General features: G+C 41.4%; 1 protein-coding gene across 6 annotated transcripts in view; it reads left to right on the top strand.

The window, feature by feature from the left end:
• Window positions 1–1,408: 1,408 nt before the first annotated feature.
• The window catches only part of LOC129868702 (G protein pathway suppressor 2-like), a 28,739-nt gene continuing 6,511 nt past the window's right edge, over window positions 1,409–23,636 (top strand). The window contains exons 1-12 of one of the 6 annotated variants that reach the window (XM_055942883.1): window positions 1,409–1,580; window positions 5,389–5,506; window positions 9,900–10,009; window positions 10,106–10,218; window positions 10,507–10,592; window positions 10,690–10,769; window positions 12,598–12,775; window positions 13,111–13,194; window positions 17,521–17,597; window positions 17,814–17,909; window positions 18,191–18,274; window positions 20,432–21,658. In XM_055942883.1, the coding sequence (XP_055798858.1) occupies window positions 1,569–1,580; window positions 5,389–5,506; window positions 9,900–10,009; window positions 10,106–10,218; window positions 10,507–10,592; window positions 10,690–10,769; window positions 12,598–12,775; window positions 13,111–13,194; window positions 17,521–17,597; window positions 17,814–17,909; window positions 18,191–18,274; window positions 20,432–20,491 (1,098 nt within the window). In that variant the 5' untranslated portion in view covers window positions 1,409–1,568 and the 3' untranslated portion in view covers window positions 20,492–21,658. Of the gene's footprint in view, window positions 1,581–3,513; window positions 3,619–3,673; window positions 4,209–4,233; window positions 4,569–5,388; window positions 5,507–9,899; window positions 10,010–10,105; window positions 10,219–10,506; window positions 10,593–10,689; window positions 10,770–12,597; window positions 12,776–13,110; window positions 13,195–17,520; window positions 17,598–17,813; window positions 17,910–18,190; window positions 18,275–20,431; window positions 21,659–23,636 lie in introns of those variants that run through there. The other 5 variants (XM_055942881.1, XM_055942886.1, XM_055942882.1 and 2 more) reach the window with 5 other exon arrangements.

Genomic DNA, 23,636 nt, shown 5'->3' with positions numbered 1-23,636 from the left:
GTACCTGTAGATGTATTTCAAGGCCTACCTTCAAACTCAGTGCCTCTTTGCTTGACATCATGGGAAAATCAAAAGAATCTGCCAAGACCTCAGAAAAAAAATTGTAGACCTCCGCAAGTCTGGTTCGTCCTGGGGAGCAATTTTCAAACAGCTGAAGGGTACCACGTTCATCTGTACAAACAATAGTACGCAAGTATAACACCAGGGGACCACACAGCCGTCATACCGCTCAGGAAGGTGATGCGTTCTGTCTCTTAGAGATGAACGTACTTTGGTGCGAAAAGTGCGAATCAATCACAGAACAACAGCAAAGGACCTTGTGAAGATGCTGGAGGAAACAGGTACAAAAGAATCTATATCCACAGTAAAAAGAGTACTGTAAAACAGGGAATTTTTACTAGGATTAAATGTCAAGAATTGTGAAAAACTGAGTTGAAATGTATTTGGTTAAGGTGTATGTAAACTTCTGACTTCAACTGTATATTAAATGTAAATACCTGTGAGGCCTAGAAAATGATACAGGGGATGGCTCCATAAAATAACAAACGAAATAAATAATAAAGAATATGACCATACATATTTGTGTGCCTCACATATAACAATGGCATTTGCTTGGGTACCACCTTGACATCTCTGATCTGCTTGCCTCAATAAATTCATGCCAAAACATTGGTAGCCAGGATTAGCTATTTGCATCTAGTCTCCTAATATTTGCATAACGGGGCAAGTTAGACACATGTTGTCTTTTGTTTGCATATGAGCATGTCTTTTTTGTCGGTCCTGTCAATGTTGAGTGATCACACATGCCTCAGCACACATCGGTTACTTTGCCTGCTTACAAATCTGTGTTAAAAGTGGGGATGTTTCATAGTATTTCTGATTGTTAACTCCCCACCACCAAGGATTTTTTAATATGTATTTTTTACAGAAAACCACAGAACCACCCCTGCTGCCCTATATACAAACACTTCACTGGCCACTTTAATAATGGAACACTAGTCACTTTAATAATGTGTACGTATTTTGCATTACTCATCTCATATGTATATACTGTATTCTATTCTACTGTGTCTTAGTCTATGCCGCTCTGACATTGCTCGTCCAAATATTTATATATTCTTAATTCCATTCCTTTACTTTAGATTTCTGTGTATTATGTGTATTGTTGTGAAATTGTTAAATATTACTGCACTGTTGGAGCTAGAAACACAAGAATTTCGCTACACCTGCAATAACATCTTCTAAACACGTGTATGCTCAGACTTAAATAGCAGTGTTCCAAGAACCACCACCAGGGGTGACTGTAGTATCCGCAAACAGACAAAAAGGAGACACAAGAGGGCACCCCACACTCATTTTAGATCCCAAGGGGTCTTTATTTTCATACTGTATGCTCTCACTCTCATCACGATCTCTTTTGCCATCTTCTCATGTATTTTCCTTGAACTCCATCCATACACACACACACACACACACACACAGAGAGACAAACTACAGTAGCATCTTGTTTACATTTCTCACATTTTAGGTGTCCATCTTTGGCCTTGGATGGATCATGCTGCAATGAGATGGGCACAGAGGTACGTGTGCACAGTCCTTTTCAGTGTGGCGGCAAATTAATTGAACAAGAGAATACGATGTGGTTGCGTGTGGTGGGAGAGCAGTGTGGGTGGTTGGGGAGAACATCCACAGTGATGCTGATTGGTTGCTCTGGCTCATCACTTGACTAAAATAAAAATAGATTTAGAAATTAGTTTGACCTTGCCTTAGCTCAACAGCTGAAAAGCTTTCATTAACATACTTCCAGAGATAGCAAGACATTCAGTACTCACTGAATGAGGTAGCCTACCCATCCCCATTTACAAGTGAATGAATCAATGAAATAAATTATAATATAGCACATTCATGGACATTATTTACTATAGACTATAGGCTACTCCTCTATCTACCTTGTACAATACCGTAATCATTGAATGAAGTGCGTACCATCCACATGTACTATTTTATTTATCAATTAGATAAATAATACAAGCACATACCGTTACATTATTGTAGAATAGGCTACTCCCGTATTCACACTATATTGGGATACCGTTATGATTTCATTGGTCTTGTCAGGCATGATTTTTAAGGTCTTCGATCGAAGTTGAACGTCGTACCTGGTTCCCCTTTTCAGTGAAAAGTAGTTATGCATCCCCTATTCCATTCAGTTAGAGTGTGAATGTGTAGGCCTAGTGACAGTGGAAAAATAAACCCATAGCGCCAGCACACAATGCCATCGTCTTACAATGTAAAATATGTATATATCCTATAGCACCACGTGTGTATATTTTAATTTACAATGTAATTCAAACGTGAAATAAATGATACTAGCACATCAAATGACGTTATTATTGTACACTAGCCTATTCCCTTATCGACATAGTAAATAATATTGCGTACCTGCTTTCGACAATGTTATCAACTCATTATCAACAAAAAGTAATTATTTTCTTATAAACCAAATTTGCCTTATCAACACAGTAGGCCTAAATATGTTCCTCACGATATCACAACTTAAACATAGCCTACTTACTCCTCAATCGGATCAAAGACATCTTGGTAATTATTTTGCATCGTCTCTAAGGAAACTATCTGGGAGCAGACACTCTGCTGCTTTTATAAAACAACAACAAATGAATACCTGTGTCTCGTCTGAGCTCTTAAATACCATGTCCGTCTCTGGATTCCTTTGGACAATCCTACCCTAAACCCTAAACTAGAACCCTTAACTAACACTAAACTTAACTATTTTACATTGATACTTGATTGAGGTATGGACATCCCAAGGATCCCAAATAGCTTTCAAACTCCTCTATTACTGAAAGCCATGGGCACAACTCTTATTGGTTGTCTGATGTAGGCTACTGGGAACTGGCAACAACACAGTTTGTGGTTGGCCAACAACATTTACATCTCTATACAGCAAGATAACACCTCATGGCATGGTATGTTATTTTGTAGGAAAAACAGATTAGATTGAACATATTATTTTCTATGCAATTTGCGAAAACAGAAATACACAAGCTGTAGGATCATTTATATAAACAATGCACCTTATGACTTTCATTAACATGCAAGCGTCACGCAGACGTTATTAGGCTGTTGGTATGACGACATGTTAGTTACACGCAGCCGTCATGCAGACGTTAGTAAGGTGTTGGTATTGTAATGAAACGGCAGGGAGCAGGTCTCGAACCCTCGACCTTCTAGTCCGAAGTCCGGCGCGCTATCGACCGTGCCGCAAAAGCATGCTCGTGCGGCAGGGTCGATTTCCGCGCTTATGAACCCAGGATCGTTACAATAGATATGTTAGTTACACGCAGGCGTTAATGTCATGTCATGTCATGTCAGTCAGATGTTCAATGGTAGGTGACAGCCACGCGGTGGTAGGTTTGTCTAGGCTTAATTCTGGCACATATCACCCCCCCCCCCCCCCCCCCCACAATATTCTTAGGTACAGGACACCATTGAAGGGAGTGATTTCTGGAGTGTGGAGGTGGGGCTTACGTTGGAGATTCCTGGTGTCTGTGCCGTTTGGTGCGACGCAGATCCAGTGGGGAGTATGGTGAAACAGAGGTGACACAGTCTGTTCTTTTGAGCTTTGATTCAGTCTTTACCTGACAATGTAATGTTAGGATATATGAGTTATGCTGTTACAGCTTTTGTGCTGAATACACTGCAGTGTTACAGGTGTTAGGTTAATGGGCATGACGCAGCAGGGTGTATGAGGGAGATTTGAAGGTGCGGGACAGAGGAATGTGTAGTTTCGTTGGGAAAAGTTGTGTGTCAACTGCAGGGTACATGTTGCTGGGGATCGGAGGTGTCCGGTGCGAGAGAGGCAGTTTGGGGTGGTCAGGGTCCGTGTGAATAGTAGATCTGCGCCAGAACAGATGGATAGGCCAATGAGTGATATATGTTTTAGTAAGGTTGGCTTCTTAGCGTTCATAGCAATGGTTATCAATTGTACTGCTGAGATTAAACGTAAATCGCAGAAAATGGATGGTGTGGTGGCCTCTACAGAGAAGTACTTGAGGATACGAGATTTGACTAAAGAAGAGTTACAGGGTGTGTTGAGTGGTAGTGTCTCGACCTCACAGGTCATTGGCCTGGGGTAGGATCAGATGGGGTTTTAAAGTAGTGGAATAACGTGGTGGGTTTTAATGAGGGTTAGTAGGATAATGAAAAACATTTTGTATTGAATTTTCCCCGTTTTGTATCACAAAGTGTAACGAATTTATTCTATAGCTCAGTTGGGGGCGGTAACGCAACAAATTGGATGCCAACCGACGTTAAACTCCATCGAAGAAGACGACGTCGACGACGAAGAAGAAGAATGATTATTTCTGGCTGTCGTTAATGCATAAAGTGTCAAATTCTCTCTGCTTTTTTGTTGTTGATTTTGGCAACATTCAGAAACTCGGTAACGTCACACCCAACAGTATCAGCTGTAGTGTCAACGTTGGGCTTTTATAATATTTGATCTGCAAACCAGACTAACAAAGACATATTTTCCGGCACGGATAAAAGTGCGTTTTGAAATGATTCCACGCAATATTATTGCAAGACTGTTCGCTAGCTAGATATGCGAGGATGTGTAGTTTAGCTAGACACAACGTTCGCTTGCTAAACTGTACATTCTTGATGTTTTTAGATAGCGTTGCTATCTAGCTAACGTTAGCTCGCTATAGAGTCAGGCTTCCCGTGTGTGGTTTCAAAGTAGTTAGATTGATTTCAAAAAGTTACCAAGTTAACGTTAGCTAGTTAATGCTAAACTGCTAGTGTGAGATTACCATCGTGCAATTAGTCAACAAGCAAGTCGGCGTTATTAGCTAGTTAGCTAGCTATATTAACGGTTTGTTAGCCAGTTAGTAATACAATTTAGCCTGTAGTTTATTCTTGATTATAGTGTTAGTTTGTCGTTATTATTCATAAATATGTTAGCCTATGTCGAGGATGTGATCACGATTTTGTAATATTACGTATTTATATTGTATAACGTTGTAACAAAACTGTCGAATCACAAAATCATGATCACATTCTCGACATAGGCTATCATATATAAATACAGTAGCTAGAATCTGCTGCTGACATTTCAGCTAGTCAGTCATATTGTGGCTGGCTTCAGACATAGCTCGTTTGCTAATTTAATAGATGATTATAGTTTAGATTTACATTTATGGTGTTGTGATCTACTTATTAGGGAATTTATAACAGCCTGATTGAGTCATGTATTGTTGTTTGATTAATGAAGGACTGTGGTAGGCAAATGGATGTAAACATATGTTAGCAATGTCAGTGATGATTTGTGGGCTCACTTTCTTCCTGTGTCTATCTGTCTGTTCTTAGCTGGCCCCACCAATCCCTACCATTATGCCTGCTCTATTAGAGAGGCCCAAACTGTCCAATGCCATGGCACGCGCCCTGCACAAGCACATCATGCGGGAGCGAGACCGCAAGAGACAAGGTAAGAAAGAACACTCTACCCAATGACACTGGGAGTTTGCAAACTCAAACAAATTTACTGACCATGTTTACATGCACACAGTTTTCCGGATAGTGGCTCATATCCTCCTTAAGGTCTTATTCGGGATAAGCTGTTTACATTTGATATCCTGAGTATCCCTATTCTCATGAATAAACAAAACATTCCTAACTTAAGTTCATATGGGTTACATGGAATAGTAACTGCTATATGGACACGGACTGTAGTCCTATAACCTCTCACATGTAGCATAATATAATATTAACACCTGCAGAATGATGCATTCTTTCAGTGAAAAAAAAAGTATATATTAAAAGGAAGGGAAGCGCTGCTAAGGTACACAATAGTAGATTTTGGTAGACAGAAGGTGCTCTTTTGTAAAAGTGGTAAATTGGTCCTCGAAAAGAAAGGAGGACCAAAGCACTCTTTAATATAATTAATTAAAATGCATTTATTTGTATGGCATGTTCAATGGAAACAGTTTATAAACTCTGATGCGTTTTGGCTGAATGGCCTTCATCAGGGAGTACAAAGATATAATACATGTCCTCTTTTGAACATCTTTTTTTCAATCAAATCAAATTTTATTTGTCACATACACATGTTTAGCAGATGTTAATGCGAGTGTAGCGAAATGCTTGTGCTTCTAGTTCCGACAATGCAGTAATAACCAACAAGTAATCCAACCTAACAATTCCACAACTACTACCTTATACACACAAGTGTAAAGGGATAAAGAATGAACCCAATCAACCCTAATTTGAAGAGGGAGTGGTTACATAATTAATTGGACAACACCTAGTATGCAATACTATACACATTAAAAAGTGAAATACTGTAGATGTGTTATCAAAAATGCATATCAAGGCTAGAAGCATCAGAACCCCTAGAAAGGTAGTTCTAACCTTGAATATGACTGGGCAAAGTGGTAAGAATAGGAGAGCCATCTATTTTATAGTACACTAGATAACAGCAACATGGAACACAACAGTTTAAACATAGCTGAGGGCAATAGAGCAATGTGAATTTTGTCTTGGGACAAGGGAGTGGAGAAATATGATTGCTTTCTTTCTGCATCTCTTGATAACACATTACACATGTATTCACATGTTATCTTTGACACTGTTATGCAAGCATACAGTATTTCAACCACATAAAATATGCACCCAAGAGGAACTGAAGTCTTATCAGAAAAATCTTTGTCATTTTCTCAGCTTTTCATTTCCTTAAAACCGGTAAAACTGATGACACTAGACATTTGGTAAGATGGCGCCCAAGAAGGCAGACGTTTTATGTTCCCCCAACCGATTGTTTTTTTGTTTGTTTATTTGCAACTTATTTTGTACATAATGTTGCCGCTACAGTCTCGTCTCTTATGACCAAAAATAACTTCTGGACATCAGGACAGCAATTACTCACAACAGAATGGTAGAATCCATTTCTTTCCTTTAACGAGTCTGTCGAGGCCGACGCTAACGATATACTGCTTTCTCGGGAACAGGCCCAGATCCCCGTAATTTGCGTGAAGAGGAGGCTAAGAAAAATGGTCTGAAGGGCTGGCTGCCTTCTGAGAATTCGTAGACGATTAAAATAAACCCCCACTTCTTTCCATTCTGTTAGCTAACGTGCAATCTTTGGACAATATAATATATGACCTACGCGGAAGATTAAACTACCAATGGGACATTCAAAACTGTAATATCTTATCGACACCATCAACATACAGCTGGCTGGTTATACGCTGCACCGGCAGGATAGAACAGCGTCGTCTGGTAAGACAAGGGGAGGAGGACTATGTATTTTTGTAAATAACAGCTGGTGCACAATATCTAAGGAAGTCTCAAGCTATTGGTCGCCTGAGGTAGAGTATCTCATGATAAGACGTAGACCACACTACATACCTAGAGTTTTCATCTGTATTTTTCATAGCTGTTTACATACTACCACAGTCAGAGGCTGGCACTAAGACAGCATTGAATGAGCTGTATTACGCAATAAGCAAACAAGAAAACGCTCAACCAGAGGTGGCGCTCCTAGTAGCTGGGGACTTTAATGCAGGTAAACTTAAATCTCTTTTACCAAATTTCTATCAGCATGTTAAATGTGCAACCAGAGGGGAAAAAGCTCTGGACCATCTTTACTCCACACACAAAGACGTGTACAAAGCTCTCCCTCGCCCTCCATTTGGCAAATCTTACAATAATTCTATCCTTCTGATTCCTGCTTACAAGCAAAAAATTATAGCAGGAAGCACCAGTGACTAGATCAATAAGAGGTCAGATGAAGCAGATGCTAAGCTACAGGACTGTTTTGCTAGCACAGACTGGAATATGTTCCGGGATTCCTCCGATGTCATTGAGGAGGACACCATATCAGTCAATGGCTTCATCAATAAGTGCATCGATGACGTCGTCCCCACAGTGACCGTACGTACAGTGGGGCAGAAAAGTATTTAGTCAGCCACCAATTGTGCAAATTCTCCCACTTAAAAAGATGAGGCCTGTAATTTTCATCATAGGTACACTTAAACTATGACAGACAAAATGAGAAACAAAAATCCAGAAAATCACATTGTAGGATTTTTTATGAATTTATTTGCAAATTATGGTGGAAAATAAGTATTTGGTCAATAACAAAAGTTTCTCAATACTTTGTTATATACCCTTTGTTGGCAATGACAGAGGTCAAACGTTTTCTGTAAGTCTTTACAAGGTTTTCACACACTGTTGCTGGTATTTTGGCCCATTCCTCCATGCAGATCTCCTCTAGAGCAGTGATGTTTTGGGGTTGTTGCTGGGCAACACGGACTTTCAACTCCCTCCAAAGATTTTCTATGGGGTTGAGATCTGGAGACTGGCAAGGCCACTCCAGGACCTTGAAATGCTTCTTACGAAGCCACTCCTTCGTTGCCCGGGCGGTGTGTTTGGGATCATTGTCATGCTGAAAGACCCAGCCACGTTTCATCTTTCCTTGGTGTCCACATCACCAACAAACTAACATGGTCCAAGCACACCAAGACAGTCGTGAAGAGGGCATGACAAAACCTATTCCCCCTCAGAAGACTGAAAAGATTTGTCGTGGTTCCTCAGATCCTCAAAATGTTCTACAGCTGCACTATCGAGAGCATTCTGACTGGTTGCACCACTGCTCGGCCTCCGACCGCAAGGCACTCCAGTACAACACTGGGGCCAAGCTTCTTGCCATCCCGGACTTCTATACCAGGCGGTGTCAGAGGAAGGCCCTAAAAATTGTCAGACTCAAGCCACCCTAGTCATAGACTGTTCTCTCTGCTACCGCACAGCGAGCGGTACCTCTACCCCCAAGCCTTAAGACTCCTGAACACCTTATCAAATGCATACTCAGACTATTTTATTGCCCCCCCCCCCCCCCCTCTTTGACGTTGCTGCTACTCTCTGTTATCATCTGTGCATAGTCACTTTAATAACTCTACCTACATTTACATATTACCGCAACTAACCGGTGCCCCCGCACATTGACTCTGTACCGGTACCCCCATTTATATAGTCTCGCTATTGTTATTTTACTGCTGCTCTTTAATCACTTGTTACTTTTATTTCTTTATTCTTATCCATATTTTTTTTTTACCTCATTGTTGGTTAGGGGCTCGTAAGTAAGCATTTCACTGTAAGGCCTACACTTGTTGTATTCGGCGCATGTGACTAAAATTTGATTCGATTTCACACAGGACCAGTCTTTCTACTGTTTGAGTTATTGCGTTTTCTCCCTGGTCCCTAAACGAAACAGACAACTTTACTGGTGTTAACTAGATTACTAATTCATTCATTCTGTCAATGTAAGACATTATTTTGGTGAGCACTACTTTCATTTAGTCTTCTGGGGCAAAAAGTTATGACAAACAAATGGCCTACCAAATTTCTGAAATTATAATATGGCCTACCATATTTTGGGAATTATACGCAGAATTGTCTAAATTAGGTGTGAAAGTAGCCAGTAGTAAATTAATTATAATAGGCTAAGTTATTATGGTGGATCGAAATGCGCAGGTATGCTACTTTTTGAAGTGAATTGTTTGGCAATCCGACGAAAACATCACACAACACCCATGATCTGCAAAACTAAGCCTGCACAGACCGCAAAAACAACAGTAAACCTGGTTAGATGTTTACATTCCACAGTATCCCGTCTTAGATTAGCATATACCAGGCATCTTATCTGGGTTTCTCATAACTGGGATACAAGCTTCTGTAAACGGGATATGATGTTTACATGCGCCAACTCAAAAACAAAATACTTGAGTATCCCGAGTAATAACAGGATCTTGGTGTCCATGTGAACGTGGTCGTTGATACCAACTCCTGTCCTGTAAACCCCCTCATCCAACCTTGTGTCACAGAGGAAGAAGAAGTAGACAAAATGATGGAGCAGAAGCAGAAGGAGGAGGAAGAAAGGAAGAGGAAGAAAGAGGTGGAGGAGAGAATGTCTTTAGATGAGACAAAAGAGCAGGTGCGTTATTGAGATTTTTTACATTGGCCCAGTGCCTGCTTCTTTCTATTTCTCTTATTCAACTCCTCTTTGTTTGTCCCTCTCGCTCTGCCTTAGATCATGAAGATGGGGGAGAAGCTACAGGGGCTACAAGAGGAGAAACACCAGCTCTTCCTCCAGTTGAAGAAAGTCCTCCATGAGGAGGAGAAGAGACGGAGGAAAGAACAGAGGTAAAGGCTCTACCGGCTCTTGAATGAACTTTCTGGGGGTCTTACAAAAATCACTTATCCTTAGCCTTGTGGTCCCAGATCTGTATGTGCTGTCTTGACCACATCTATGGTGTGACAGCGCATACATATCTGGGACCACCAGGCTAACACATCCCCACATTCCCCAGCAACCTACTTATATTATTGGCTTTTGATGTGAGATTCAGTCCTATTTGCTGATAGATTAGCATTAACATTGTTACTACTGACTGCTAGTGTGTGACTATGGACATAATTGTTTTCTTGTAGTGATATGACAACCCTGACATCTTCTACGTACCAGCCCAGCATGGCTATCCACTCCCACTCAGGACAACACCTGCTCAGCATGCAAGGTAATTCACATAGATTTTATGTAGCACATGTCTGATTGTTAAAACACACAAACTGTATCTTTCTCTCTGTCTCCTTCCTCTCTATATCAATGATCAGCGGGTCAAGTGAGTCACGGCCGCTCTGCTGCTCTGCTAGGAGAACGCAGTAAACAGCTCTTCCAGTCCCCTGTCCTTCCGGTGAGTGAGCAGACTTCTTAATATAAATGCATGTAAAGTTTTGGTTCCATGTTTCATGACCTGAAATAAAAGATCCCAGAAATGTTCCATACGCAAAAAAAGCATATTTCTCTCTCTTTTGTGCACAAATTTGTTTACATCCCTGTTAGTGAGTGTTTCTCCTTTGCCAAAATAATCCATCCACCTGACAGGTGTGGCATATTAAGAAGCTGATTGAAAAGGATGATCATTACACAGGTGCACCTTGTGCTGGGTACAGTAAAAGGTTTTGTTACAAAACACAATGTCAAAGATGTCTCAAGTTGAGGGAGCGTGCAATTGGCATGCTGACTGCAGGAATGTCCACCAGAGCTGTTGCCAGAGAATTTAATATTAATTTCTCTTCCATAAGCCGCCTCCAACATCGTTTTTTAGAATTTGGCAGACCACGTGTAACCACGCCAGCCCAGGACCTCCACATCTGCCTTCACCTGCGGGATCATCTGAGACCAGCCACCCGGACAGCTGATGAAACTGGGTTTGCACAACCAAAGAATTTCTGCACAAACTGTCATAAACTGTCTCAGGGAAGCTCATCTGCATGCTCGTGGTCCTCACCAGGGTCTTGACCTGACTGCAGTTCGGTGTCGTAACTGACATCAGTGGGCAAATGCTCACGTTCGATGTCCACTGGTATGCTGGAGAAGTGTGCTCTTCATGGATGAATCCCGCATTTAACTGTACCGGGCAGATGGCAGACAAGGTGTATGGTGTCGTGTGGGCGAGCGGTTTCCTGATGTCTACATTGTAAACAGAGTGCCCCATGGTGGAGGTGGTGTTATGGAATGGGCAGGCATAAACTTCTAACAATGAACACAGTTGCATTTTATCGGTGGCAATTTGAATGCACAGAGATACTGTGACAAGATCCTGAGTCCTGTTGTCGTGCCGTTCATGCCCTGCTATCACCTGAAGTTTCAGCATGAAAATGAGAATTGAGCATGTTTGGGAGGCTCTGTATCGACGTGTATGACAGTGGGTTCCATTTCCCGCCAATATCCAGTAACTTCGCACTGCCATTGAAGAAGAGCGGGACAACATTCCACAGGCCACAATCAACAGCCTGATCAACTCTATGCAAAGGAGATGTGTTGCGCCGCATGAGACAAATAGTGGTCACACCAGATACTGACTGGTTTTCTGATCCACGCCCCTACTTTTTAAAAAGATATATCAACAGATCTGTAAACAGTATGCACATTCTTGAAGCCCGCAGGCGTTGTGACATTACTCCATTCATGGGAGACTTATCGCCGCGATGTGCATGTGTGCATGAGCGTTTGAGTGAAGGAGTGTGTGTATGTTTTGAAAATGAAATATGAGCTTTTCTTTTTTTTAATCGTTTACGTTGTTTATACCGGTACTCCGTGTTTTCGATAGCCACAAGGACAGTGTGGCTGTATTCTCAGTCATGTGAAATCCATAGATTAGGGCCTAATGAATTTATGTCAATTGACTGATTTCCTTATATGACCTGTAACTCAGTAAAATATTTGAAACTGTTAAATGTTGCGTTTATATTTTTTGTTCAGTGTAGAAATGGAGTTCTTGGGGTTTGGCCTCAAGCACCTTAGTCAGTGTATGCAGCAGGCACTTGTTCCTGTTGATTATAATTAGGACGTCAGTGACTTGAGGAATGACCATTGGGGACACAAGATGCCCTAGTTGTTGTACTTAATTGTTCTATAATTAATTTAGTTCAGGCTTGAATGTAATGTAACAATTATATAATGTATGCAATTACACCACAGTGAATGTCTGAAAAAGTGTCCTGTATGTTGTTTGACAGGGGCGTCACTACCAGAGCCAGCCAGGGATGAGCTCCGGCGGCTTGGAGCATGGGCAGTATGCAGCCAGCCAGGCAGCCCATGGTCCCTACGGCCAGCTCACCCAGGCACAGCACGCCACTCCCTTCGCCCCCAGCCAGTCTGTCCCTGTCAGTTACGCCAGCAGCTCACAGCTCCGAGGTAACCGGTTCAATTTTTTTTTATGTCATTGTCATTTCAGAGACGTGTTGTCTACGTGAGATGTTACAGCAAATCATTTGTCTGGTAGCCTGCTCCCAGATCTGTTGTCTTGCCCACTAATATGGTCATTGTAATGCCAAGCATGTTTTGACAATGATCAATGGCGTTGTCAAGATGGCACAAACGGATCTGGGAACAGCCGTTGAATCTTTAGGTGTTCTGTTTTTCAAGGTGACTATGTTGAGGTTATTATGAGAATGAGAACCCTAATGTGTGTGCTGTTTGTGCACGCTTCAATCATAAACCCATCGCTATGGCCCCTCTTGTGTCCCCAGGTGCCTCAGCCTTCCAAGCCATGCAGTACCTGCCTCAACAGCAGCAGGGCTACGCCGTACACAGCCACTTTACCTCTCAGCCAGGTACCTTACACCTGTGTGTCTGTGTCGACTAACATCTATATGTTGTTGTAGGCCCTGTTGTGATTGTGGCACAGTATGTTTATTAAGAAGGTTTATGCGTAAAGGCGCTGGGATGGCTTGGTGTACCGACTGCACCAGGACTCTGTCTGTAATTGAATAACCATGTAGCTGGTGGTTATGGATGATGTCCGCCATGAAAATGAAACGACCTCCGAAACCGTTTAAATAGGCCTACATTTATTTTTATAAATTTTTATAAACTTTTTGATGTAGATAAACTTGACCTAATAGCGGGAGTGTTTCCTAATGATCATAAGCATTTGATTTGCTAACTTAGTCTGTCTACATCGCCTCCTTTTTCCAACTGTCGTTTTATGCTTTAGCAGCTAATCTGCTAGATGCAAGGGGGTGGAGAAGTGCTAGCCTATATGCTATGGCACTTCAGTAAAAAAAAAATGTTTGTGTGGATTAGTAAATAAATAAATCTGTCTTTAAAAATAGGTTGGATGTGTCTGACTATTAATTATTCAACAGCAGTTGACAAGTTTGTTCTGGCTCTGAGGCCTATAATGTGCTAATGTGTCAAATGGACAATGCGCAAATCCTACCCAATCTGGTATTGTATCATTTGATATGTAATCTTCTCTTAATTTATAGACTAATCAACGCTGATGAATAGGCTGTGTTGCGTGTATTTGTTTGTATGTTAATGATTGTCAGTTTCGCCTAGTTGTCTCCCCTTCATACTTTCCTTGTCAATTCATGATCTTAAAGCCTACTTTCGGAAAGAATAAGGTAGTCCTACGTTTTTTCATATGTTTTAAGAAAAATATATTTTTTTGCTCTTGTGTCTGACATAAGCTGGTTGCTTTGATTGACAGGTCCTTTTACGGGGTTGTGTGATTTCGCTGATTTCTCTTTATAGGCCTATATGTCCATTCAGAAGGTTTCTTAAAGTAGCCCGTCTAGGCTTTTATCTCTAATGAAAATCAAACGCTCCAATCATAATTTAATCTTGTTAAAGGCCATTTCTCACGAAGTCTGTTATTTTCGGCCAAATAATTAGGAAGAAAAAAATAAATACGTGCACGTCTTGTTTATGATGCCGTTCACACCAATTGCGAAATATCGTCCCGCCACAATCCGTCAATTATTTAACCGGAACAGGTTAGATTTTCGTGTCTTTTTGAAAAGCCGAAAATAATCTGTTGACCAATAGAATTTGTTATCAGGGACACTGGCGCTGACAGGTCTTTGGGGTCATTGTGTGAATTCACGAACAAATGAATTTCTCAGACTTTAAAAAAAAAAAACGTTTGCAATGATTCAGTTAAGCAATGTATCAATTCAATGTGATCACGTCACACCAGATCTAGGCTACATACACTTTGTCCTCACCAGTCCATTGCCAACGCTGTAGCCTATTTTATAGCCATTCAGCAAGCAAGACGATTGATCAGTGCTTCTCGAATAGGCCTATTAGTTTTAGAAATAGCTCGAAATAAGTTACAAATTATATTGCTCGTTCAAGAGCTAGAGAGAGGGGGATGAGATGGAACAGTGAAGAAGACAGAGATGTGTAAGTTAGAAGTTAATTGAAATATTAATGCATTATTTGTATAGCCTACATACAGTATTAGGCTATACGTTATAGGCCTGCTAAAGTAAATCTCGGCGACCCTAAAAGACAGAGAAAAATATCCTCCGGAGTTTAGCTTTCTCAATAAGTGGTTGCGCAGATTTAAATAAAGCACTCAAATTAAAATGTAGTGTCAACATAACCACCCATTGCTTCAATAAAATGGATCATCGGCTGATCATTAGGCTATGGCCAGGCTGATCATTAGGCTATGGCCAGGCTGATCATTAGGCTATGGCCAGGCTGATCATTAGGCTATGGACAGGCTGATCATTAGGCTATGGACAGGCTGATCATTAGGCTATGGACAGGCTGATCATTAGGCTATGGACAGGCTGATCATTAGGCTATGGACAGGTTGCATGCATGTGTTTTACATTTTCTAATGGTTATCAATTTCATCTTCATGCCAATCACAGCTGTCTCTATATCCCCCCCTTAAACCGTTCCTCGTCAGTTTATGATGGGCTACATTGTTTTAGCATTGTCCCGTAATGCAGACTAATTTTTATTGATATCCCACAGAAAGGATTTGAAGTTAAGGCTAGGTTTTTAATATGTCTTTGGGAAAGGACAAATGTGATTTGCTTATGCGTCTGAATGAGATGCGCTGCAGCCAGCTTGATTGACCTTTTAGGTGGGTGGTGTGCATGTATGAGTTCACTAATTCCTTATGTCCGTTCATACACTTTACTAAAATAGGACTAGCCTGTCTGGACTTCATCTCTTTAATCAGATAGAAAGCAACAACCTGTGTCTTGTTGCAGGGTCAGCATATGTGCAGGGAATGACGACCGGTACCAGTTTTGCGTTTCTTCTCTTATTAAATGTGGTGCAACTGAATGAAACGTAGCCAAGCTCTCTTCCTGATTCATCCTACAGGATGCATAGCCTATATCGTAAGATTTTCAGCAGCGTATAATTTTTCCAGTAGTATATGAATTTTTCTCTAGTTACTGTGTCCTCTAGCTACTTTGAACAAAATATTGCCACATAGAATGATCGCAGAAGCGTTGGTGACGCTACGCGAATTGTTTGGAGAAGTGGAGGGGAAAACGCGATGGACTTGATGTGTGTGGTTTAGTGCGTCAAAATTGGAATCTATATTTTTGCGGAATTCCTCTCCAATCGGACATTTCTTAATTTGTATACTAGATTAATATTTGGAGGTAATGACGTGAATAATAATAACGAAGTGTAATGATAATAGTAAAGTTGCAGAGAAAAGCCACCTCTCTTTTGAGTCTGATATGCCTAATCCTCCCCCCAACGGTTATGTTGGTGACGTGTACATTGGCCTGGCCTGGCCAACCTCGAAATTAAGGGCGTCCTGGCATCTCGACAATAAATATGTCTGGGGCGGTTCAAAACAGACGTTCGGACAGTTGTGGGACTATAGGCCAGAAAATAAATTTGACACAAAGATGACGCTTACGAAACAGATCACAATATTTAGCTTAAAAGTTGATAAATTATGAATAATTCACATAAGCGCACCTCGTCTCGGCCATGTACGTGAATGTTCCAAAACGCTATTATGGGAAAACACCCTTCTCAAACACGCACCTGATGCGAGCGATTCTTATAATGCGACAGAGATGGATATAATAGTAGAAATTTACAAAGAGGGAATAAATGAAGATGCAACAATAGAGTTGTGCCTTCCTGCCTTTGGACAGTAGAATAAGAAATGCTGTCTGCGTTCCCGCCGGCCCAGAGCTGAGGCTATGGCTATCTACTATGGTATTCTAGAGAATATGGTTGGATGTCCCTGACCTGAACCGAATGCACACTGGAAAATTTGCAATGTATTTCTGTCTTGCTCTACAACACTGCCTGACCGGGGGCTGTGCATGCACACGGGAAGAGCTGAGGGACCGATTCATTTTTAGAAGAGCAGCGCACGGGCATAAAAGTTTGTTTTAATTGAATTGAAACGGAAGTCTACTGAAGTGAGACTTTGTCCTTGTGTTCCTTGGCTAATTACGTAGTTTTGTGCACCAGCTAGGTTGTTTTTCAATGTTTGAGTTTCAACTGCTAGGGAGAGAAGCAATGTGGATACTAGTCAGAATCTCACAGGCGAAAACATGCATTACCATGGCAAAATTGTAAGCCTCTGTTTAAAATGTTTTATGAAATGAAACAATATAAACACACCACTTCTTACTACTAATACATGTATTGTTTTAGAAACATTACAAAGCATGCTCATCTGTTTAAAAAAAAAAAATTGTTTTGTTGGTGTAATTTTTAGAGATTTAATTTTTATCAGGGCTGGTAAAAATCTGATTACCTGCCACAGTGGCTGGTGGACCAAAAAGTAAATTTTAGTCCCTGGCTGTTAGGTGGTGGCGCTCAATAAGGTCAAGGTGACCATTCTTCACTGACTGAAGAGGGGAGGGTGAAGCGGAGGAAGTGAAGGCTGGGGAACACACGCACACACCGTTCTTTATTGTATGTTGTTGTGTTATGCTGTTTAATGGGGCAGCTGCTGGAGGAATGTAATGTCTCTTTAAGTTTGTTCAGTAACCAGTTCACAATAACATTGTTTGTTCTCTCTTAGATATATTGTATACATGTGGTTAGCATGTTCAGTTAATAAATTGTCATTATTAATAATGTAATGGATGTTTGTCTGTTTTCATTTAATTTTTCTCTTTTAAACATACTCTGTATTTTGTCACCAGGATTTATCCCTAGTGCTGGGATCCCTCTACAGAAGCAACTGGAACATGCCAATCAACAATCTGGCTTCACTGACTCTGTGAGTTCATTGGGCCCCTTTTATAGAGTGGAAAAGTAGCATTGCACACGATTTTAAATAATATGGTGTTAAGTGTTATAAACCATACAGTGTTCAAACAAACCTTTTTTAAGAGGTTGATCACAACTGTGTCTGTTTGTGGACGGGTCATCTGTGGTTAACTCGCACGTAACGGTCCGTTAATCTTTGGCTGCTGTGTTTTTGTGGTGGTTTCAGAGTGCTCTACGGTCCATGCACCCTCAGGCTCTTCATGCCAGTGCTGCAAGCCTGCTGCCTACCACCTCCCTCACAGTGCAGATCCCTCCTGCTACGGTAAGGCCAACCCTCTTCACCCACCTGCCCTGGGTCGTGTTCATTAGGACAAAAGTAGCAAAATGTTTTGCAATGGAAAAACAAGTGTTTCTTATTGGACCGGTGTAGTTAGTACCTCTCCATTTCACTCAGTTTTCTTCCATTCTGTGCCTAATGAACACAACCATGCTGTATGTACTACTCTCATCCCTCTGGCATTACACATACCACAAAGTCAGTTATCCTGATCAATTCATAATGTCATGTCTTCCTTTCTTGCTCCTCCTGTTCTGTGCGAATAGTCTGGCTTGCCATACACCCATCCCCCCCGTCCGGCCTCTCCAGGAAGCTTCACTCATGGAACTCCTCCACAGCAGGCTCACCCAGTGAGTATCCTATCACTAGGGCCTGGAGTTTTGGTTGATGATATGTAGCACTGTGCTTTTACCGGTATTTCCAGCCTTATTCTGCTAGTGACGCAGCTGTCAGAAAATTCTAGGAAATTATATTTGACACAAGCTGTTTCCAATCAATCAATGGCTGGTTGTTCGCGTGTGTTTTGTGGGGTTTCGCCTGATCCAGGGGAGGCGTAGTTCTGCGAATACATTTTTTGGCAAGGAACTCTTTTTGTAGATCAGTGATTCTGCACCTTACTTTGCTCAAACTGATCCTCTCCAACTGACTCAATTTCACGGCACAACCCAAGGGGGGGCGCCAACCCAGACAGGAAGATCACGTCAGTGACTCAACCCACTCAAGTGACGCACCCCTCCTAGGGACGGCATGAAAGAGCACCAGTAAGCCAGTGACTCAGCCCCTGTAATAGGGTTAGAGGCAGAGAATCCCAGTGGAGAGAGGGGAACCGGCCAGGCAGAGACAGCAAGGGCGGTTCGTTGCTCCAGAGCCTTTCCGTTCACCTTCACACTCCTGGGCCAGACTACACTCAATCATATGACCCACTGAAGAGATGAGTCTTCAGTAAAGACTTAAAAGTTGAGACCGAGTCTGCGTCTCTCACATGGGTAGGCAGACCATTCCATAAAAATTGAGATCTATAGGAGAAAGCCCTGCCTCCAGCTGTTTGCTTAGAAATTCCAGGGACAATTAGGAGGCCTGCGTCTTGTGACCGTAGCGTACGTGTAGGTATGTACGGCAGGAGCAAATCGGAAAGATGGGTATGAGCAAGCCCATGTAATGCTTTGTAGGTTAGCAGTAAAACCTTGAAATCAGCCCTTGCCTTAACAGGAAGCCAGTGTAGGGAGGCTAGCACTGGAGTAATATGATCAAATGTTTTGGTTCTAGTCAGGATTCTAGCAGCCGTATTTAGCACTAACTGAAGTTTATTTAGTGCTTTATCCAGGTAGCCGGAAAGTAGAGCATTGCAGTGGTCTAACCTAGAAGTAACAAAAGCATGGATTAATTTTTCTGCATCATTTTTGGACAGAAAGTTTATGATTTTTGCAATGTTACGTAGATGGAAAAAAGCTGTCCTTGAAACAGTCTTGATATGTTCGTCAAAAGAGAGATCAGGGTCCAGAGTAACGCAGAGGTCCTTCACAGTTTTATTTGAGACGACTTTACAACCATCAAGATTAATTGTCAGATTCAACAGAAGATCTCTTCGTTTCTTGGGACCTAGAACAAGCATCTCTGTTTTGTCCGTGTTTAAAAGTAGAACGTTTTCAGCCATCCACTTCCTTATGTCTGAAACACAGGTTTCTAGCGAGGGCAATTTTGGGGCTTCACCATGTTTCATTGAAATGTACAGCTGTGTGTCATCCGTATAGCAGTGAAAGTTAACATTATGTTTTTAAAAAATGACATCCCCAGAGGTAAAATGTATAGTGAAAACAATTGTGGTCCTAAAACGGAACCTTGAGGTACACCAAAATGCACAGTTGATTTGTCAGAGGACAAACCATTCACAGAGGCAAACTGATATCTTTCCGACAGATAAGATCTAAACCAGGCCAGAACTTGTCCGTGTAGACCAATTTGGGTTTCCAAACTCTCCAAAAGAATGTGGTGATCGAAGGTATCAAAAGCAGCACTAAGGTCTAGGAGCACGAGGACAGATGCAGAGCCTCGGTCTGACGCCATTAAAAGGTCATGTACCACCTTCACAAGTGCAGTCTCAGTGCTATGATGGGGTCTAAAACCAGACTGAAGCATTTCGTATACATTGTTTGTCTTCAGAAAGGCAGTGAGTTGCTGCGCAACAGCTTTTTCAAAAAATTGAGAGGAATGGAAGATTCGATATAGGCCGATTTTTAGTTTAAAAAAATATTTTCTGGGTCAAGGTTTGGCTTTTTCAAGAGAGGCTTTATTACTGCCACTTTTAGTGAGTTTGGTACACATCCGGTGGATAGAGAGCCATTTATTATATTCAACATAGGATGGCCAAGCACAGGAAGCAGCTCTTTCAGTAGTTTAGTTGGAATAGGGTCCAGTATGCAGATTGAAGGTTTAGAGGCCATGATTATTTTCATCATTGTGTCAAGAGATAAAGTACTAAAACACTTGAGTGTCTCCCTTGATCCTAGGTCCTGGCAGAGTTGTGCAGACTCAGGACAGCTGAGCTTTGGAGGAATACGCAGATTTAAAGAGGAGTCCGTAATTTGCTTTCTAATGATCATGATCTTTTCCTCAAAGAAGTTCATGAATTTATTACTGCTGAAGTGAAAGCCATCCTCACTTGGGGAATGCTGCTTTTTAGTTAGCTTTGCGACAGTATCAAAAATAAATGTTGAATTGTTCTTATTTTCCTCAATTAAGTTGGAAAAATAGGATAATCGAGCAGCAGTGAGGGCTCTTCGGTACTGTCTTTCCAAGCTAGTTGGAAGACTTCCAGTTTGGTGTGGCGCCATTTCCGTTCCAATTTTCTGGAAGCTTGCTTCAGAGCTCGGGTATTTTCTGTATACCAGAAATACTCCACAGAGACGCTCTTTGCAGATGACAACAACATATTCAGCAAAACATGCAACTTAGCATTAGCTCATAAACAGAAAGACAGGATAGATGGACATCTGAAATAACATTACGCTGTCTCATAAGAATTCTAGGACTACTGGCCAAGATCGTTTAGTCAGGTGGGAGGTCCTGGAGGATATGGTGGAGGGTTTTGCAAGAGCCAACATCCCTCTAGAAAAAGTTGATAAACCCCGAAATGCGCGCATTCATTAATAAACATGTGAAAAACAAGAGGCACAGTCCCTAAAAGTAGCCAACTTAGGAGTCTACATCTACCAAAGGTAGCCACAAAACACGAAGAGGAACTAAAACATCTTGTCCAAAAACTGAAAATGTCAATAATAACGGACAAATCAACTGACACACTGGATCAACATGTTCCTATTTTGTTTGTCTTGCAAGGAGAGCTGGGTGAAGGTTAAAGTTGTTCTATTCACATGTGCTAACCTAGGTTACGTTATTCTTTCTTGATGTTTTTTTTTGCTTTAGAATGTTATGTAGGCTAAGGTTGAGACTGTGTCGTCTGTTATCGTGATTTCCTCTCCATTTAAGTTTTTACATTAATTTCTATAGTGAATGAAAAATATATATATAGATTTATTTTAATCAAATGTGTATTTACGTTGCATTCGGAAAGTATTTAGACCCCTTCACTTTTCTCACGTTTTGTTACCTTACAGACTTATTCTAAAATGGATTAAATAAAAAATCCTCAATCTACACACACTACCCCATAATGACAAAGCGAAAACAGGTTTAGACATTTTTGCAAATGTATAAATAAACAATAACAGAAATACCATATTTTCATAAGTATTCAGATCCTTTGCTATGAGCCTCATCTGAGCTCAGGTGCATCCTGTTTCCATTGATCATCCTTGATGTTTCTACAACTTGATTGGACTCCACCTGTGGTAAATTCGATTGATTGGTCATGATTTGGAAAGGTACACACGTGTGTGTGTGTGTGTGTGTGTGTGTGTGTGTGTGTGTGTGTGTGTGTGTGTGTGTGTGTGTGTGTGTGTGTGTGTGTGTGTGTGTGTGTGTGTGTGTGTGTGTGTGTGTGTGTGTGTGTGTGTGTGTGTGTGTGTGTGTGTGTGTGTGTGTGTGTGTGTGTGTGTGTGTGTGTGTGTGTGTGTGTGTGTGTGTGTGTGTGTACAGTGCACGTCTGAGCAAAAACCAAGCCATGATGTCAAAGGAATTGTCCATACAGCTCCAAGACAGGATTCTGTCAAGGCACAGATCTGGGGAAGGGTACCAAAACATTTATGCAGCATTGAAGGTCCCCAAGAACACAGTGGCCTCCATCATTCTTAAATGGAAAAAGTTTGGAACCAACCACCAAGACTCTTCCTAGAGCTGGCCACCCGGCCAAACTGAGCAATTGGGAGAGAAGGGCCTTGGTCAGGGAGGTGACCAAGAACCCGATGGTCATTCTGACAGAGCTCCAGAGTTCCTCTGTGGAGATCAGGTCTTTATGGTAGAGTGGCCAGACGGAAGCCACTACTCAGTAAAAGGCATATGACAGCCCGCTTGGAGTTTGCCAAAAGGCATCTAAAGGACTCTCAGACCATGAGAAACAGGATTCTCTGGTCTGATGAAACCCAGATCAAACTTTTTGGCCTGAATGCTAAGCGTCAAGTCTGGAGGAAACCAGGCACCGCTCATCACCTGGCCAATACCATCCCTACGGAGAAGCATGGTGGTGGCAGCATCATGCTGTGGGGATGTTTTTCAGTGGCAGGGACTGGGAGACTAGTCAGGGTCAAGGGAAAGATGAACGGAGCAAAGTACAGAGAGATCTTGCTGCTCCAGAGTACTCAGGACCTCAGACTGGGACAAAGGTTCACCTTCCAACAAGCCAGCAACACTAAGCACCCAGCAAAGATGATGCAGGAGTGGCTTCGAGACAAGTCTCTGAATGTCCTTGAGTGGCCTGGACTTGAACCCGGTCGAACATCTCTGGAGATAGTTGAAAATAGCTGTGCAGCGACGCTCCCCATCCAACCTGACAAAGCTTGAGAGGATCTGCAGAGAAGAATGGGAGAAACTCCCCAAATACTGGTGTGCCAAGCTTGTAGCAGCATACCCTAGAATACTTGAGGCTGTAATAGCTGCCAAAGGTGCTTCAACAAAGTACTGAGTAAATGTTCTGAATGCTTTATGTAGTTTTTCATAAATTTGCACAAATAAAAATTGTAACAATGTGGAAAAAGTGGACTGTAATGGACTGTAATTCAGCTTCATCTCAAGTTATAAAATGAATCTATGATTTCCATGTGTTCGAGGGTGATTAAGAGATTGTCTAGATATAGTAAAATGTCGTCCGCATATAAAGAAATTAAGTCCTCCAGTAGATTTTAGGGAAATTGGTGTTACTTTCGATTTGACGAATTGTCTGGGCCAGGGGTTCCATGGATAATAATAAAAGTAGCTCTCTCACCTGCTGCTTTTAGGGATTCTAAAAGGAGCAGTGCAGATATTACCTGTTATAACTATGGCTGAGAGATTGGCATATAGTATTTTAATCATATTAATGAAATTGGAGCCAATTCACAAAGTACCAGTAAACATTTTGGAAACCTACGCATTCAAGGGTTTTTATAAATTTTTCACTTTTTTCTACAATGTAGAATAATAGTGAAGACATCAACACTATGAAATAACATATGGAATCATGAAGTAACCAAAAGAACTGTTAAACAAATCAAAATATATTTTAGATTCTTCAAAGTAGCCACCCTTTGCCTTGACAGCTTTGCACAGTTTTGCCATTCT

Source organism: Salvelinus fontinalis, chromosome 13, assembly GCF_029448725.1.
Source record: "Salvelinus fontinalis isolate EN_2023a chromosome 13, ASM2944872v1, whole genome shotgun sequence".
Classification (NCBI taxonomy): Eukaryota; Metazoa; Chordata; class Actinopteri; order Salmoniformes; family Salmonidae; genus Salvelinus; species Salvelinus fontinalis.
This window is presented reverse-complemented; position numbering and strand designations above follow the sequence as displayed.